General features: G+C 44.0%; 1 protein-coding gene across 2 annotated transcripts in view; it reads right to left on the reverse strand.

The window, feature by feature from the left end:
• LOC147625245 (RPM1-interacting protein 4-like) overlaps positions 1-18,385 on the reverse strand; it is a 65,449-nt gene that overhangs the window by 37,191 nt on the left and 9,873 nt on the right. Inside the window, exons 2-3 of one of the 2 annotated variants that reach the window (XM_086818520.1) lie at positions 6,106-6,161; positions 5,493-6,014 (exon numbers count right to left, since the gene is read on the reverse strand). In XM_086818520.1, the coding sequence (XP_086674646.1) occupies positions 5,493-6,014; positions 6,106-6,111 (528 nt within the window). In that variant the 5' untranslated portion in view covers positions 6,112-6,161. Of the gene's footprint in view, positions 1-5,492; positions 6,073-6,105; positions 6,162-18,385 lie in introns of those variants that run through there. The other variant, XM_086818521.1, reaches the window with a different exon arrangement.

An 18,385-nucleotide genomic window follows, 5' to 3' on the forward strand; every position in this document is an offset into this window, starting at 1 on the left:
CAAAAGCTCTTGCAACAAAAATTGGAGCCACTGATGTACCCATTACCGGAGCATGGCGAGTAGGCAGAGATGAAACCAGGGCAAAGATATTGATCATCAGGTTTGGTGACTTGGAGAAGAAGAAGGCCTTCCTCTCCAAAAGGGTGGCCCTTAAGGGGGAAAAGATTTATTTGGATGAGGACTTTACACTGGCACAGATAGCACACCGGAAGGAACACATACTGCGTGTGCTTGAGGCAAGGAAAGAGGGGAAATGGGCGGTATACAGAGATGGCCGAGTCATCATTACGGAGAGGAGGTCCGCTTGACGGTGCGCGGCCTATGAGACCTTGCGATTCACGGTGTGGAATTGCAACGGAGCCCTTAGAACAGATGCAGGATACTTTCAGACACAGTGATATTGCTATGTATACGGAGACCCATCAATGCACAAACAAGAGGCTTCCTGATGTACGGGGTTATAGATGGGAATCAGTTTTCTGCCCTCAGCCACGCACAGTGGGAGGTACCAGAGGATCAAGAGGAGTGGCAATACTTTACAGGGAGGAGCTTCGTGACAAAATACATGTGGTACATAGAGATGCAGATGCGAGGTACATGTGGGTCCGAATATGCAGAGGGGCTCCGCAAGCTATATGTGGCGGTATGCTACTTTCCCCCAGCCCACTCCAGGTTTGCACCATCAAGAGAGTCGCCCTATTATGATATCATGAGGTTTGCCAGCATGGGAGACATATTACTATTGGGAGACTTTAATGCACGTACAAGCACAGAGCACAGAGCTGTATGATACTCAAGAGGCTATGTACCGGGAGATCACGGCAGAGGATGTAGGATTGCAGAGATCAGCACAGGATGAGGGGGAGATTACAGATTATGGCAGGCATTTTCTCACACTCGGGAGTGCACATGGGTTGGTCATATACAATGGCTTATCGAGATGGCAAGGATCAGATGCTCTCACACACTGGAACTCTAAAGGGGGAGCGAGCACAATGGACTACTTGATGGGATCTCCTTCATTGATACCTGATGTGCGGGTTTCACGATTTCTAGTAGGCCCATTGGCATAGCAGCCGATCATGCATACCTGAGTTTCACACTAGTAGGTAGATCCCCGAGAGATGGGCCAGCCACTCATCTACCGAGGTACCCAAGATATCAGTTTACACGTGAGACAGTTGGGGTTTACCGAGATGCAATATCTAATGGCTTGTTCGCTTTAGACCTGCATAGCCCTCTGGACGAGATCACGAGAGGATTGGCAGGTGTACTACATGCATCCGCCTCATATGCATTTACCTGCACTATGATCCCTTCCACCCACCCCCGCAGCATTGCCCCACAGAACAGTTGGTATGATGATGAGTGTCATGAGACACAAGCACAGCTACAGCGTGAGATTGCCATTGGGTCTCACACGCATAGACAGGCCAAGATGATCTTTCGGCACCTTGTGCAGAGGAAGAAACGAGCCTATTTGGCTAAGCTAGAGGAGGAGATCTACCAACTCTTCCAGGGGAAGGACAGCAAGAGGGCATGGAAGATGTTTCAAGAGAGACAGCCCGGTACTCCGATTACTGCACCTGAGGCATGGCATACTTATGCTAGAGAGCTATATGATGCACCAGGACAGCCCCCCACCCCCCCTCCACTGGGAGCTAGACCGGCTAGCAACACCTTTTTTACTATGCGGATGGTGCTAGATGCGATAGATAGGTTACAAAATGGAAAGGCACAGGATCATGATGGGCTAGTTGGAGAGCACTTCTCATATGCACGAGACACTTTGGCTCCGCTCATCGTACATGTGTTTAATCGTGCCATTTGTGAGGGTTTCCCGACAAGCTGGACAGACCATATCATTGTACCACTCTTTAAGAGTGGGGACCCCATGGTACCAGGCAACTACAAGACGATCATGATTGGTCATTACTTGGCCAAACTATATGGCTCTATATTGGAGTCAGAGCTGAGCCAATGGGCAGAGGCATGGTCATCGAGCACATGGATAGACTGGCTTCAGGAGAGGATTCACTACCTTGGATCACATACTGACACTTCGGGCACTTATTGAAGAGGGCAGGGCATAGAAGAGAAGGATATACTGCTGCTTTGTGGACTTCCGCAAAGCCTTCGATACCATACCACGTGCCAGGCTTATGCACAGATTGCATGACATTGAGGTACGCGAGGATATGCATTGAGGTACTCGAGGATATGCAGTGGGGGATATATGCTTTGTATGAGTCTGTGTGATAGGCAGAGTTCGAGCTCCAGGCGGACTATCTGATAGGGTGACCAGCACGATAGGGGTGAAGCAGGGATGCCCGCTATCGCCCACCCTCTTTGGACTGTACATTGATGCAATCTCTGATTATGTAGACAGATTGGGAGGCCCAGGGGCATGCCTGGCAGGGGTGTTGATACCCATCTTGTTATATGCTGATTTTATTGTTCTAATCTCAGACTCTCCGAAGGGATTACAGAGACACCTGGATGCATTACAGGCTTTCTGTGCGGATAGAGATCTAACAATGAACCTTGGGAAAACCAAGGTTATGGTGTTTAACACCACACAGGCATGGGTGACGAGATCAGAGCCTCAGTTCACTTTCCGAGGGGAGCCGGTAGAGTACGTCAGGTCATATGTCTACTTGGGAGTTACTTTCATAGGACCGCATTTCTCCCTGAAGGAGGTAGCAGCAGCTAGATTAGCTCAAGGGCATGCGGCCTTGGGGGCAGTTGAGAGGCAGTGTGCACACATACAGTTTCAAGAGCCACGCACCAAATTGTGGCTATTTGATACGCTTGTCACACCGACCCTCCTATATGGAGCTCCAATTTGGGGGCCCAGTATACATCACAGATCTCAGAGAGGGACAGATGAGGGATGGAGGCAAATGGAGAGACCACTGATTATGATCATTGCCCGCATGATTCGGAGCAAATCATCAGTACCACATGAGATTGTTCAGGCTGAGTTGAGTGCCCCACCAGTAGTAACCGAGGCCCAATTCCAGGCAGTTACCTTTTTACAACGGCTATGGGAGCTCCCTCAAAAAGCAGTTGGCAGAGGAAGGAGATACTCATTGCTGGTACGCTCAGATGAGATCATGGTTTGACCTACATGGTTTGCGGATAGAGGCACTACCACCCTTTCAGTACAGTCTAGATTGTCCATTTTTGGATCTCACCCGCTCAGAGCAAAACCGCGTGATCAGGATGGATATCATTAGAGTGGACAATGGTTTGCGGATAGAGGCACTACCACCCTTTCAGTACAGTCTGGATTGTCCATTTTTGGATCTCACCCGCTCAGAGCAAAACCGCGTGATCAGGATGGATATCATTAGAGTGGACACAGAGAGGACATGGACTAGCCCCCTTGAGCCCTTAGGCACGAATATGGCTCATTACAAGAGCCATTTTCTACACCTCTCACCAGATGATTTTATCACCCGCCCGGCGTACATGGATGTACACCTTTCACATGCGATACGTTGTGCCATTGGACAGATCCGGACCTCATCACACCAGCGGCGGATTGAGACAGGGCGGTATGTGCATCAGATCTTGGATGACCGCATTTGTCAACTATGCTACCAAGAGATAGAGATAGAGGAACACTACATTTGCCGATGTACAATCTATTATGAGATCGGAGGGAGATATCACTGCCTCTTCAGAGAGGGTTTTGGGCCATTACGCAGGGTCATGGAGTTTGAGGATCAGAGATGCCTGGGATTGTTTCTACTGGAGCTCAGGAGACACAGAGAGACCCTCTTGGCAAACAGGAGGCCGAGCCATGATGTACCTAGACAGAGGACCCTAACAGATTTCTTCGGCACCAGCACCAGCAACCCAGCCCCACACCTCTTGATACCTCCTCCATTGGGCCATCAAGGCACCGACCACGCTCCCAAGGAGTCACCACTGATAGAGCAGTTATCTTATGTCGTGCTCGTCGGCCACGCCCACCAGGATCCCGACCACGGCATCCTCACCATCGCCACATCAGAGCCATTATTACTCGGCATCAGAGGTGCCTACCTCGCTTCTACGACCTCTCCATTATAGACAGCCCCATGGCAGAGATACTTGATCTAAGGAGAGGGCAACACTTCAACTGATCAGCATACATGGATCTACCTGATATACATTTTTCAGTATTTTCCAGTATTTTCTACTCAGTATCATCTCGGAGTCTTACAGCTTTGTTCTTATAATTCTAGGACAATCAGTTTATTGTACTTTTTAGTTTCATTTAGTTGTTCTCTTTGATGAGACACCAACTTCAGATGTACTCTCAATTTTGGTCTGATAGGCCATTATGGCCTCTTAGAGACGTTAATATATCATTTCATTTCATTTCTCTCATGATGAGGATGACGATGATGATCCATACATATCTACATTTACCTAGGGATTAGTGTTAGTTTTTTTTTGTTATGATGTCTTTTTTTTCCATGATGAGATTCCATGGATACATTGTACACCTTTTGTCTCACAGACCCGTTGGGTCTTTTACAAGACATTAATATATCTTCTTCTTCTTCTTCTCTCTCTCTCTCTCTCTCTCTCTCTCTCTCTCTCTCTCTCTCATCACACCAACTAGAGATCGAGACTAGGAGAGCAAAGCGCATTTGCAGATTATGCCAGACGGGGGTAGAGACAGAGGAGCATTTTGTTTGCCAGTGTGGTGCTTTGCAAGAGATCAGGGCATGCTATCCTGAGGTTTTTAGAGAGACCACATCACTTAGACAGATCTGGGAGAGATCGGACCAGAGACAGCTAGGCAGTCTACTACTAGCACTACAGAGACACAGGGAGATCTTACTTCAGACACCCGCACATCATAGCGGAGGAAGACAGTCCCAGTTGACTGACTTCTTCCAGAGATTGGCACCAGTAGCCCAACCACACACATTGGGAGTGACATCTCAGCGAGCGGAGGAGATTCGAGCTAGGCGACGACCCAGACTAGCCGGCTACCAGACACCACGGCTACACCACAGAGAGATCGCGGCCATCCGGTCTCGACACCAGCATGAGGTCCAGGAGCAGCTCGCACGTTTTCGCTCTGATCCAGGATACATGTTCCAGACATTTACGGCATCCTCAGATCGGATGTATGACATATTGTACCCAGACTATGGGACTGGATGGAGTTAGGAGTAGATAACATATCATACTTGTATCACCCCTTCAGCATATAGAGATGCATTAGTAGCCCTAGTACTCCATCCACACCCTCTCGTTTGTACACCACCATTGAGTCCCCTATGGTCGTGTTGTCATACTTGTACATTTTATTCTCACTCCACATTTTCCTCTTGATGACTGGAGGAACATCATTGTACTACTTGTTTGTCTCATAGGCCAATTTTGGCCTTTTGCAGATGTTAATATATCTTTCTTTCTTTCTTTCTTTCTCTCTCTCTCTCTCACACACACCCCAACCTAACAAATGACCAATATTGTGAACTTACCGTCTCCTGTCCTCTTGATGCCGGGCGAAGAGGAGATCTTCCTGGCTTAGCAGGTGGATACATGGTCCCACCTTCCGGTAGCGTTGTTTTTTCCCACACAGGCGACGAAGATACTGGCCTGTTACCAAGACGACCCTTATATGCTACCGGATGGCTAAGAGACTGATCAACACCTTGGCTATCTCCCACTCCAGAAACTGCTCCTTCACTGTCTCTTGCGCCACCATAGGAGCCCCTTTTTGAATTATCTGTCATAGCTAGCCGCACTTGGCCTCTGTTGCCACCTGGCCTTTGGCTGGTTGGCTCCGTCCCCGGACCCGTCTCCTCTGCATATGCTCTCCTGGCAAGTGGTGGATCATCGGTTTTTAAGCCGAATGCAGCTGGATTTTTAGATGGGTCATTGGGATTGAAGATTTTGTTACCACTGCCTTTGTCGGCCCTTGCCTTCTCAAAAACTACTGTGAAAGGCACATGATCGTTTGCGTCCCAGTTACCAAACTTTGGAACCTGACTTGGCCGTAGCTGCATCCACATAGAACAATAAGCCACTGTTGATCGGACATAAAATAGATCTATATTAACATGCAATTTTCAGTATTGAGCTAGCTTATACCGTCATCACTGTAACGTGCTTTGCAACTTGATTCAACCCCTATTTTTTAACACTTTCTGATGACATCAAAATTCAAAAGATGAGCTCTCTCTCTCTCTCTCTCTCTCTCTAGATATTTACCTTCAGTTCTTTCTTTTCTTTTCCAGACAGTGTATCAGATGTCACATGGTTGTAACTTTGGTCTCATAGGTCACTTTGGCCTTTTGAAGACGTTAATATAACATTTCATTTCATTTCATCTCTCTCTCTCTCTCTCTCTCTCTCTCTCTCTCTCTCTCTTCACACTCAAGAGCCTCGTAGAGGAGACGAAGGCACAAAGACGTGGATTATATTGTTGCTTCGTGGATTTCCGCAAGGCATTTGACACTGTGCCTCGCACCAAACTTGTGCAGAGATTGCAAACACTTGGGGTACCATCAGAGATGATATGGGGAATTGTTGCTTTGTATGAGAGAGTTGTGGGTCGTGTGCGATGCCCGGGTGGACATCATCTCAGACACGGATCACTACCTTCTTCCAGCCACTTAGTGGTGGACATCCTCTACAGCTCCTTTGGTCCAGACCCAAGTCACTCGAAGACACACTATATCTACACCTACTACCAAAGGAGTGACATCAGCCCGAGCGAGAGCTATGATCCAGGAGATGCCCTCGCCCACCTGGCCCTTGCCCCCCAGGTCTCCACCAGACAAAGATTGATGAGATCTTGAGGAGACATAGCAGAGAGGACAATCTAGCACAGATTGGGGGAGATATCTTGCCCCTAATCCAATGTATGACATCCTACACCCAGTCATTGGCACCAATTGGAGCTAGATGCTTTATTGGATGTATTTACCCCCCCTCCTTGCCACCCACCCCACACTACTTAGCTAGAGCCCTGTATGAGATTTATCTCCACATTATAGAGTACTTTGTACTTTTTTTTTCTTTTGTATCCATTTGATGTCCATTGAGACATGATGATGTACACAGGTTTTGTCTCACAAGCCGTTTTTGGCCTCTAGAATACGTTAATAAATCTTTCTTTCTCTCTCTCTCTGTGGATAGGGAGGCACCAGAGGCCACCACAGTGGATACGGGAGCCTACACCACAATGCCCCCTCGCAGCAGCCCATAAGGAGTCACATCAGGATCGGGCACGCACACTCCAGCGATAGGTGCCTCGTCCCGTCATCACAGACCCCGGCCACCCCCAGCTCATCAGCCCAAGATTCACAAGATCCTGGCCTTCCATCGAGCGGCCTCGTCCTCACAGCAGACTATCGACATCTCTAGCCTTCTTGTATCACCCATGATGGACATCTTGGATGGGCTCTTGCCTAGCATACAGGGTTGATTGACTATTTTTATTAACCTTCGAATCATGATTCTCCTAGTCTTGTAATTCTGCAAAGAATTCATCCTCTTGACCTTGGGTCCACCTCCTCGAGTTCCGAGGACACTCGGGCTTCTTCTCAATGCCCTGAACAATCTCCCACAAACCCTTGTGGATGAACCAGATCCACATATTCAGCTTCCAATGGGCATAGTTGGTTCTGTCCAACTTGTCATCCTTGTTTATACGAGGGGGGGAGCCATATCCACAGCTACAAAGTACACAAATCTCAGCACTCCAAGACTCCTCTCGAGCACTTTCCAACGAAGCGAGGTACCAGGACCAATCAGCCCCCCTCTCAAATCTGAGAGAGAAAGAGGCTGGACAGCAGCAAAACAGTCCACCAAAACTCACCGGAAACACCCAACCGGAGGAAGGGGAAGCTAGGGAAGAAGCACAGATGTCGGGGCTGCTTGTCGGGATACACTACACACGAAGAGACACCTTCCACTGCAGTCCACGCAAAAAACAGTCCACCAAAACTCACCAAAAACACCCAACCGGAGGAAGGGAAAGCTGGGGAAGAAGCAAAAATGTCGGGGCCGCTTGTCAGGATACACTACACACAAAGAAACACCTTCCACTCCAGTCCACGCTGTAAAAACAGCCTTCAAATCTCACACAACTACTGTAAATGCATGTAGAAGCAAAAAATGCAGCCAACAGAAGCTCACAAATGATGCTTGGAAACCAAGCACAGGAGCAGGGCAAGTTGATTGTTAGAGGACTCCTTCCTGGTGCTTCCGCTTGGCCCGGATTTCAACCAGCACCTTGAGCCTAGGGGGCCCTTGGCAGCAGAGTACTAGATGGATTTTCACAGAGACGCGGGCTCGTGGATTCAGCCCAGCTTTTGAGGACAGATTTGCAGCCAGTTTACTTCGAGCTTGGGATCCTCAGGCCGGCCCTTAGGCAACTAGCTCGAGTAGCCTCCAAGGAGCGTCTTCAGACAGTCATTGGTCTGGAACCCCCTGATCCGTTTACCCAATGGCCATATGTTAGGGACCAGACCTCATTTATCATGGGGTGCCTTGAGCATGGGACCTGCCAGGTCCCGTGGAGACTAGATTGCACACAGAAAATTACCCCTAGAGCTTCAGGAGAGAGGCCTGACAGGGATCCGAGGTAGAGACAAGCTCAGCATCGACATTGACTCTGCTATCCCTCAGGAGTGGCTGACCCCTATCCCAGACCCAACTCCCCCTCTGTGGCTAGGCATGTTTACCAAGCATGACATTCTTTTGGCAGTCCATAGAGTGGACGAGAGCAGTGGTTTGCTCACTTTTTCTATTGGTTGACATGGCAAATTAGAGAGATCCGAGCCCCCTTGGAGGATTTCAGCGGTTGCACCTTACACAGGGTAAGGGTGATTGGATTTCAGGCGCGGAAGTGGCACCTAGACCCCCGACCTAACAAGGTGGCCAGGGAGAGATTATGGCGGCTGTGTGTTTGGGAGAGCCATCCTCTCATGTGCCTCCAATGGGACCCAGGAGAGTGGACTTGGCATGACCCTGCTGACCGAGAGGAGATACTGGATGCCCCCTTTTTTGCATATACAGCTCGGCTAGGCCACAAGATTCAGATGCCAAAGATTGATGGCACCCCGGCAGCAGTAGTATAGGCATACGCTCACTTATGGTAGTGCTACGTGTGCACAGGGCTTAACCAAGGCCACTTTTTCTTAAGTTGGTTTTTCCCCTTGGATATCAAGTGTGAAAGGACACTCTATCCATATAACTTTTGTACTTCTATATTATATGGATGTGACTCACATGCAAGGGTGTTGACTTGCATTTTGTGATCACCACATATTTTGTGAGCCCCGACCATGCTCCCAAGGAGTCACCACTGATAGAGCAATTATCTTATCTCGTGCTCGTCGGCCACGCCCACTAGGATCCCGACCACGGCATCCTCACCATCACCAGATCAAAGCCATTCTTGCTCGGCATCGGAGGCGCCTACCTTGCTTCTACGACCTCTCCATTCTAGACAGCCCCATGGCGGAGATCTTGATCTAAGGAGAGGGCAACACTTCAACTGATCAGCATACATGGATCTACCTAATATACATTTTTCAGTATTTTCCAGTATTTTCTACTCAGTATCATCTCGGAGTCTTACAGTTCTGTTCTTATAACTGTAGGACAATCAGTTTATTGTACTTTTTAGTCTCATTTAGTTGTTCTCTTTGATGACACACCAACTTCAGATGTACTCTCAGTTTTGGTCTCATAGGCCACTATGGCCTCTTAGAGACGTTAATATATCATTTCATTTCTTTTCTTTTTTTTTTCGTGAAATGGTGTTTTATATTGTGTAAAAAATGTACATCAGCCACATGGCTCACACAAAACCTATGGCCCCAAAAAAACCCCCACAAAAGATCCTCTAAAGGATCATGACCATGCAAACCTGTACACTAATAAGAAAGCCTCCTAGCCAAATAAGCATCCCAAATAAAAGCATCAAAGATAAGCCAGCCGAGCCACCGTAGACCATAACAAAATAACATCTGCATTCAGTAGTAGCTGAGCTGAGAGAAGAGAAGAAAACTGCCAAAGCACCAAACCGCGGATACGTAGAATGTGTCCATGTATTCCAGACAAGGAATCAAAGATGAACCCATTCCGTGTAGTCCAAATATGCCAAAGTCCTGTCCATCTAAGGAAATGGAATATCACAAGGTGATTGTCCGAAGTAATGACTTGAGGACAAATCCCAAATATCCACTGATGAGCCGAAACAGTAGACCTCTCTACTGCCTCCCAAACGCGAGAGACAAAAGACCAGATCTGACGGGCCACTGGACAACTCATGAACAGATGCATAACTGTTTCAGTGCATGTCGTGGAGAAGAAGCAAGAGGCCAATGTAATTTTACTGAGCTGATCCCGTGTAGGTAACCCTCCCACCAACATCCTCCAAATGAAAACCTCACCTTAGTAAGGGAGTTTAGACTGCCAACCACGCATAAGAGTTTTTTGCCACCATGATTTAGACTTGTGCAATCCCCACACCTTATTGGCCTTGGCTGAAACCCAATCTTTCTCTGATACGAGCTTATGATAGACCTGGTTAGCTGAAAGTGATTACAAGTCACCACATTTACATAGTGCCCAATCAAGCCAAGGCTAATCTGCAGATGACCGAGGCAATGGAGTAAAAGGCTCAACTGCATGCATGATGTCAACCCATAGTGGCTGAAATGTCCGAGGAACCCTAAAGTGCTGCCGAATACGACGAAACGAATATGGCCTGTCACACGACCAGGTATCACAGCATCTCGGATTCTAACCAAGCCTAACCTGACCATGCGGTTGAGTCGTATGTGTGAAGCATCTCTGTCTGGCCAAACAATGACACGCGACTCCACAAATGTCTCGAAATGCAAAGAGTTCAAAAGTAGTCTTTCATGACCAGGATCCCACCGAGCCAGTAGTAGAACTTCATGCCAAGAAAGGAGAATATGTGATAAAATGTGAGATGAGCGAATACGGACAGGATGAGCCGCATTCACAATGTCCCACCATGAAGCCTGCACACGTGTCCGTCCATGTGACAATCCCTCCAACTCAATCAAGTCACGAGCCATGAATACCCAAGGCTGCTCCTACAAACACATATCCTGAAAAAGCGCCCACCTACGCGCCACCATATGCAAGCGGACATTCAGTAAAGCAGTCCCACCCATTCTTTTGGGCGTCGTAATGTGATTCCAAGCTATCCATGTTTGACCCATAATATTTCCTTGCCTCTTCCACAACATAAACCGAATGGGAGCAACCAAACGGAGAAGAGATTTGTGTGTCCAAGGTAGCAAAGGCAAAAAATAGGACATCATGCTAAGCATAATAACCTGAGCTACCTTAACCCTCACGTGCATAGGCCACCCTTGAGCTTTCCAATATACAAATTTATCCGAGATCCGAGCAGAAATCCAAGCAAGAAGCGCTTGGGGGTCCACATCCACACCCACCGGATACCCAAGATGACGAACAATGTCTCCTGTATGCACCACACGGCCTTGCCACCCTAATGCCTCAAGATCAAATTCCGTGCATACAATGAGGGCTGATTTTGTTGAATTTATTTTCAGCCCAAAAGCCAATGCAAAATTATTCCAAGCTTCCATTGCTCGATCTATATTGGTTTTTTCGGCCCTGAGAAACATAAAAGTGTCATCCGCAAGGGCCTGAGCAACCAATTGCTTGCCATGAGGGAGATGCAAACCAACCACTTCACCATGCGATGCCATAGCATCTAGGCAAGATAACATAGGATGAGTGGCAATGGCAAAGAAAAGAGGGCTAAAAGGACAGCCTTGCCGGAGAGAACGGGTAAGAGAAATACCATCCAAAAGTCCTCCATTGAGCATAATCCGCGTGATAGAGCCAGAGCCAAGTAAATACACCAAATTAGCCATTTTGGGACCAAAGCCCATGGCTGTCATTAACTGAGAAAGGAAAGACTAGCTAACATGATCAAAAGCTTTTTCAAGATTCAGCTGCACCATCACAATCTCTTGCTTCTTTGCCTTGGCATAATCCACTCCAATTTGAACATTAAGAATATTATGCAAAATATTCCTGCCATGCACAAATCCATATTGATATGGATGAATAAGAGTAGGAAGCACCTTTTGCAAGCGATTGGCAAAAATCTTTGTAAAGATTTTATACATAATACCCATAAGTGAGATCGGGCACCATTGAGCTAAAGAAGTAGGCGAAGGGACTGTGGGCAACAAACGAAGTATGCCCAACTTCCAATCGGCACGCATATATCCCTCATCCCAAACCCTTTGACAAATAAGCGTCAAAGGCTCTGCAAGCTGACTCATTTGTCAAACCATCCCAACCAGGGCTCTTTCCCTTGGGAAGTTTGGAGAGAACAGCTTCCACTTTGTTAAAACCTTAAGATCTCTCTAGATAATTGTTATGCATAAAACATGCATAAGTCAGGCATAAACTCAACCACCCAACCACCCCCGAGCCCAAGGGATGCACACATGAATAATAAAGAAATACATCATACCTCTACCTTGATGTCCCATACCATCAAGAGGTATAATACAAACCAATAGCATGTAGCTATAGTGTGAATGGTAGGTGAGTAGATATGGACCTCTACACAAGAGACCATAGCATGAGCCTCCAAGCCTTCAAGCTCCAAGCTCCAATGCCCACCAAGCTCCCAAGCTCCACCCAGCTCCCTTGAGTGTGCCCCATGCCCCTATTATATAGGAGGGCCCTCAAGTGACTCTTGACTTTCCATTCCTCATGTGTGACCCTTGGATGCCTGACCCTAACCTTAATCCTTAAGGTTAGTCCTAACCCATCCTCCACTAGAGCTTGTTCCCATGCTCCCATGCTCACAAGCCTAATGTGAGTTAGCCTCCTAGTATATGCACACATAATGTGTATATAACATAGCACACATAATGTACATATAACATATTAATATTTACTAATAAAATGTTATTTTTTGTTGATTTGTGTTGATGAATTGCACGTGGATCATCGATTTGGTGATCGGAACATGTGTAACTACAATTCAATGGACGAATCGACGTTGCGGGGGAATACCGTGAGTTAATGCTATTTTTCTCTATTTTTTATGGTTAAAATCAAGCATTAATGGATTTTTTTTCAAAAATACCATAAAGTTTATGGTGGATATTTTTGAGAGAATGGATTCCCTGAATTTTTATAATTTTTAGAAATTTTTTCCTAATTTTTTAGGAATTTTTTGAGCATTTTTATGATTAAAAATGTATTTTTATACATTTTTGCGAGTTTTTTCCGCGGGAATGCGATCAAATTTCTGTCAATTTCTACTGAAATTCAGTAGGGGACAGCATGTTGATGCATGAATTGCTCTCCCGTGTGCATAAAGTTCTTCTCTTCCTCAAAATTTGAATTTTTTACCTCCAGTTCTCTCTTATATGTGGGAATTTATTTTAAAGAAGATTATTAAATTAAATATTAATCATAATTAAACACTAATTATGATTAATAAGTAATTAATCATCTCTCTAATCCCCAACAGAGAAGAGTAGACAAGGGAAGGAGATATTGGAGTGGGTATGAGGATAGAAAGAAGAGAAGAGAGAGGAGAGGATTGAGCTCCCTCCTCCTCTCCGATTTCTGCACGCAGCAGCCGGCGGGGGGGCTGCGCAGCAGCCGGCGGCCAAAAGTCGCCCCCCCCCTCCATAAATTTTTTTAAAAAAGCTTTAAGTTAAAAGCTTTATAATTTTTTTTGAGAAAAAAAAACTTTTCTTTAGAAAAAGATATATATTTTCAAGATATTTCATTTGGAAAAGCTTGGAAAAAAAGCCAGAAAATGTGAAATTTGAGATAAAATCTCTGAAAATTTCCTGAAATTTTCTTCTTAAAATTTCTTGGCTTTTCAACTTCCGAAAAACCTTTGGCTTTCCGTTTTCCCAAAACCTTTTGGCTTTCCGAATTCCGGAAAAACTTTTGACCTTCCGTATTCCGGAAACCTTTGACCTTTCACATTCCGATTTTTTTTGTCTTTTCATTTTCCAAAAAACTTTTGGCTTTCCGTATTCCGGGAAAACCATTGGAATTCCGAAATTTTTTGACCGTTCGTATTCTAAATGCGTTCGGGGTTGATTAAAAATTTCAAAAAATTCCTGAAAATTAGTGAAAAATTAGACAAAGGTTATTTTAAATTTTGGAAAAATGTGGGGTTGGTGTTTGGCATGTGGTGTGTCCATTCGGGCGCCCATGACCATTCAAATTCCTTTAAAAATATATTTTTTGACCCAGAAAATTAGAAAAATCCATTAAAATTGAAAATTTTCATTGGATTTGAGAATTGTCGGGCGGAATTGGAAATTTCGTGAACGATGGGATTCTCAGGGAAAATTAGGAAATTTCTAGAAATTATTTTTAGAAATCCTAAAAATTGGTATTTTTAAAATATCAATGGTATTTTGGCAAATTAAATTGCTAAAAATTTTCTGGAAAAATATAGGTTTGGAATGCCATGAGATAGGTTTGGTGGAATTCAAAATTATTATATTTTGAGACCCTATAAATTAGGAAAATTTAGAAAAAAATCATGATAATTCTTTTTCTCGAGAATTTAATATTTTCGAGGGTTATTTAATGTTGAAGTACGTTTTCTCGTGCTGACAGATGCGAGTTATTCGCATATTATTAATACGATTATATCTCGTATTAATGGATATTTATGTTTAGATTAATTCTAAACGATGTATTCATGATTTTTTACCATTGTTTAGCCATTCTTTTTGGACATGTTCCTTAATTTCTTTTGATGGCTATAATTTACGTTCAAAGTGTGTTTCACCTTTGACACGTTTCCATGATAATTTATTTTGCACTTATTTAAGTGTGGTTTGTGCTTAATTTTTTAAGCCTCTATCATGGGTTAGTTGATCGGTTTGTTTTGGTGGATTTTTATTGGATGTTTTCCAAGTTTTTATGGACTCATCAGGTTCTGCCTAGATCACTTGTGTCTAGGGGTTTTTTATTGAGTGCTACACACATGTGTTTCACTTTATTACTTTGGAGTTTTATTTGAACAACATAAGTTCATATACTCCGGATTGATGAGTTGGCCACCAATTTTAATGCTTCTTTTGGCATGATTTATGTCCATTAGATGGTATGCATTGATTTTTATGATCAACTATGGTGCTTTGAAGGTAGCATTTGCCTTCGTTTTTTGCACATAATTTTGGAGTATATTTCTTATACTCTTGTATATATTCCAACTCGGATACCTAGTTGCTTATATATCTAGGTGAGTTATTTTCCTACCCTAACTTTATTGTGTTTTGGATAGTTATCATTAGAAAGGCGCCCATAATTCAATTTCTTTTCTAATGATGTACTCAGAAGGATTTATTCCTTGATGTAGTCTCAAGTATATAGAGACAGGTTTTAGCATGTGAAAGTCTGGATAAGGCCATCTTATTCCTTTTATACAGGATTTTATTCATATTTTCCTAGACGGCATACTAGGGAGTTTCAAATTGTTAAGGTATGTATGGGTGGTATCATGGTGGTATGGGACGCTAGGGATCCCTCACATATATTATCTTATGGGATAATTTGGACTCAAGATTGTTGCTTTGCTTACATCACTTAGCATGTTGACCTCAACATTCAAAGACAATCTTATTTTCTAAATTCACTAGAAGTTATAGTGTGGGCATTCTCTAGATAAACTTCTTTATCTATAACCTGCATGTTTTGATGAGGGTAATCTCATCGGCATTTTCACTTGTTGAAATCTCTTTCTTTAGAGTTCAAACAAGTTTATCTTGTTGTGGTTCGGATAAGGAAATTTGGATTCTTCCTTTGTTGGCATTTCTTTCTTTAGTTCCGTACTTTAGGTGATTTTCACAATCAACCTGATAGGTTTACGGATGGACATATGTGTCTCATCGAGACGTTGATGACTCTCTATGTTGTTATGGGTAACTCGAGACGTCGATTATTCCATATGCAGATGTGGGTATGTCGGGGCAGCCGATGAATCCCTGGTTTCTGCTGTTATAATGCCATGTTTTCCTACTTTATTCTGAATGGTTTACAACGAGAAAGTTACTTTGAATGTGAATTGTTCTGATCATCCACAGTAGTCAGAGTGTATGAATCAGATTGTAGAGGATATGCTTCGTACATGTCTCTAGAAAATCATCATATTGGGAAATATCTTCCAATGATGGAATTTGCCTATAACAGTTCTAAATTTACGGCTATTATTTTAGTCCGTGCATACTTATGTATGGGTATCAACTTAGGGCACCTATTGATGTCGGTCTTAAGGACATCGAGCTTGATGCATCGAGGGATTTCTTGCGAGATATGCAGGAAATTCTGACCGAAGCTCGGGATTCTATCAGGAGTGCTCATGATAGGGCACGGTTTTATGCTGATAGGGGACGCTCATCATCTTGGTCTTTTAAACCAGGAGCGTTGGTTTATGTTCCTAAAGATTTTCAGACTTTGTCAATGGAAAATGCTCGAATTTATCTCCTAGATATTGTGGTCCATTTCGAGTTATATATCGGATTGGCACGGTTGTGTATGAACTAAAACTATCTCCAATTGTTAGAGTTCATCCAGTCTTTTATATCAATAGATTGAAAGGAAAACTGGGAGGTGAGGATGACACAGTTTCTCCTCAAGAACTCATTGAAGTCGATGAATTATCCTATGTTCCACATGAACCTGATAAGGTACTTGAATTCAGGGAAAGGAAACTTTGTAGTTGACTAATCCCTGAGATTAAAATAAAGTGGAAAGATAGGTAAATTGAGAATTCGACTTGGGAGTCGGTTGAGATTGTTCAGCGCAGTTCTTCTTCTTTTCATTGCAAGAGTGCAATGTTTTGAGAGAGGGGAAGTATGTTATATGTACATTATGTGTGCTATGTTATATACACATTATGTGTGCATATACTAGGAGGCTAACCCACATTAGGCTTGTGAGCATGGGAGCATGGGAACAAGCTCTAGTGGAGGATGGGTTAGGACTAACCTTAAGGATTAAGGTTAGGGTCAGGCATCCAAGGGTCACACATGAGGAATGGAAAGTCAAGAGTCACTTGAGGGCCCTCCTATATAATAGGGGCATGGGGCACACTCAAGGGAGCTGGGTGGAGCTTGGGAGCTTGGTGGGCATTGGAGCTTGGAGCTTGAAGGCTTGGAGGCTCATGCTATGGTCTCTTGTGTAGAGGTCCATATCTACTCACCTACCATTCACACTATAGCTACATGCTATTGGTTTGTATTATACCTCTTGATGGTATGGGACATCAAGGTAGAGGTATGATGTATTTCTTTATTATTCATGTGTGCATCCCTTGGGCTCGAGGGTGGTTGGGTGGTTGAGTTTATGCCTGACTTATGCATGTTTTATGCATAACAATTATCTAGAGAGATCTTAGGGTTTTAACACACTTCCCCTTGAGTAACAGGAGCATCAAGCTGAACCGCCACATCAGGGTCAACTTGATATCGTACTTCAGCAAACAATGACTCCCTTGCAGCCAGGACAGCCGGCGAGACATCCTCTCGAGGGGCAAGCAAATCTTCATAAAACCTGATGCAATGCTGAATAACCTCAGAAGGTTGAGTAACAAGGTTGCCTTGGGCATCCATCAGCCTAACAATATTCTCACGCATATGTTTTTGATGCAACTTATCATAGAAGTGATGAGATTGACAGTTAGCATCCCGCAAAGCATCGACGTGCAAGTAGTTTAAAGCGAACATATTGTGCTTCCTGCACCCTAGATAGCTCCTTTTTCAGCCATTCTATGGCATCCACAACTTCAGCATCCATAGAGTCAGTAAACATGAATGCCTGCAAGCCCTTTAAAAGCGACTCAAGAAGAGCCACATGCTGTTTTTGTATCGAGGCATTAGCAAGACCATAATGCCGCGCTAATTTCCGAGTGTTGGTAAGGAACACTGGCCAAGCATGATAATCAGCCATGGACACTCTTGTGGAGAAATGTCGTATCAACTGACGCATATAAAAATACATATATATATATATATGTGTATGTATGTATGTATGTATGTATGTATGTATGTATATGTATGTATACATATACATACATATACATACATACATACATATATACATATGTATATATGTATGTATGTATGTATATGTATGTATATGTACATATATATACATATGTATGTATATGTATGTATATGTACATATATATGTATGTACATGTATACATACATATACATACATATACATACATACATACTTACATACATATATATGTACATGTATACATACATATACATACATACATACTTACATACATATGTATATATGTATGTATGTATGAATGTAAGTATATGTATGTATATGTATGTAT

The sequence above is a fragment of the Cibotium barometz genome, chromosome 24, assembly GCF_041138505.1.
Source record: "Cibotium barometz isolate CiBa-2024 chromosome 24, ASM4113850v1, whole genome shotgun sequence".
Lineage (NCBI taxonomy): Eukaryota > Viridiplantae > Streptophyta > Polypodiopsida > Cyatheales > Cibotiaceae > Cibotium > Cibotium barometz.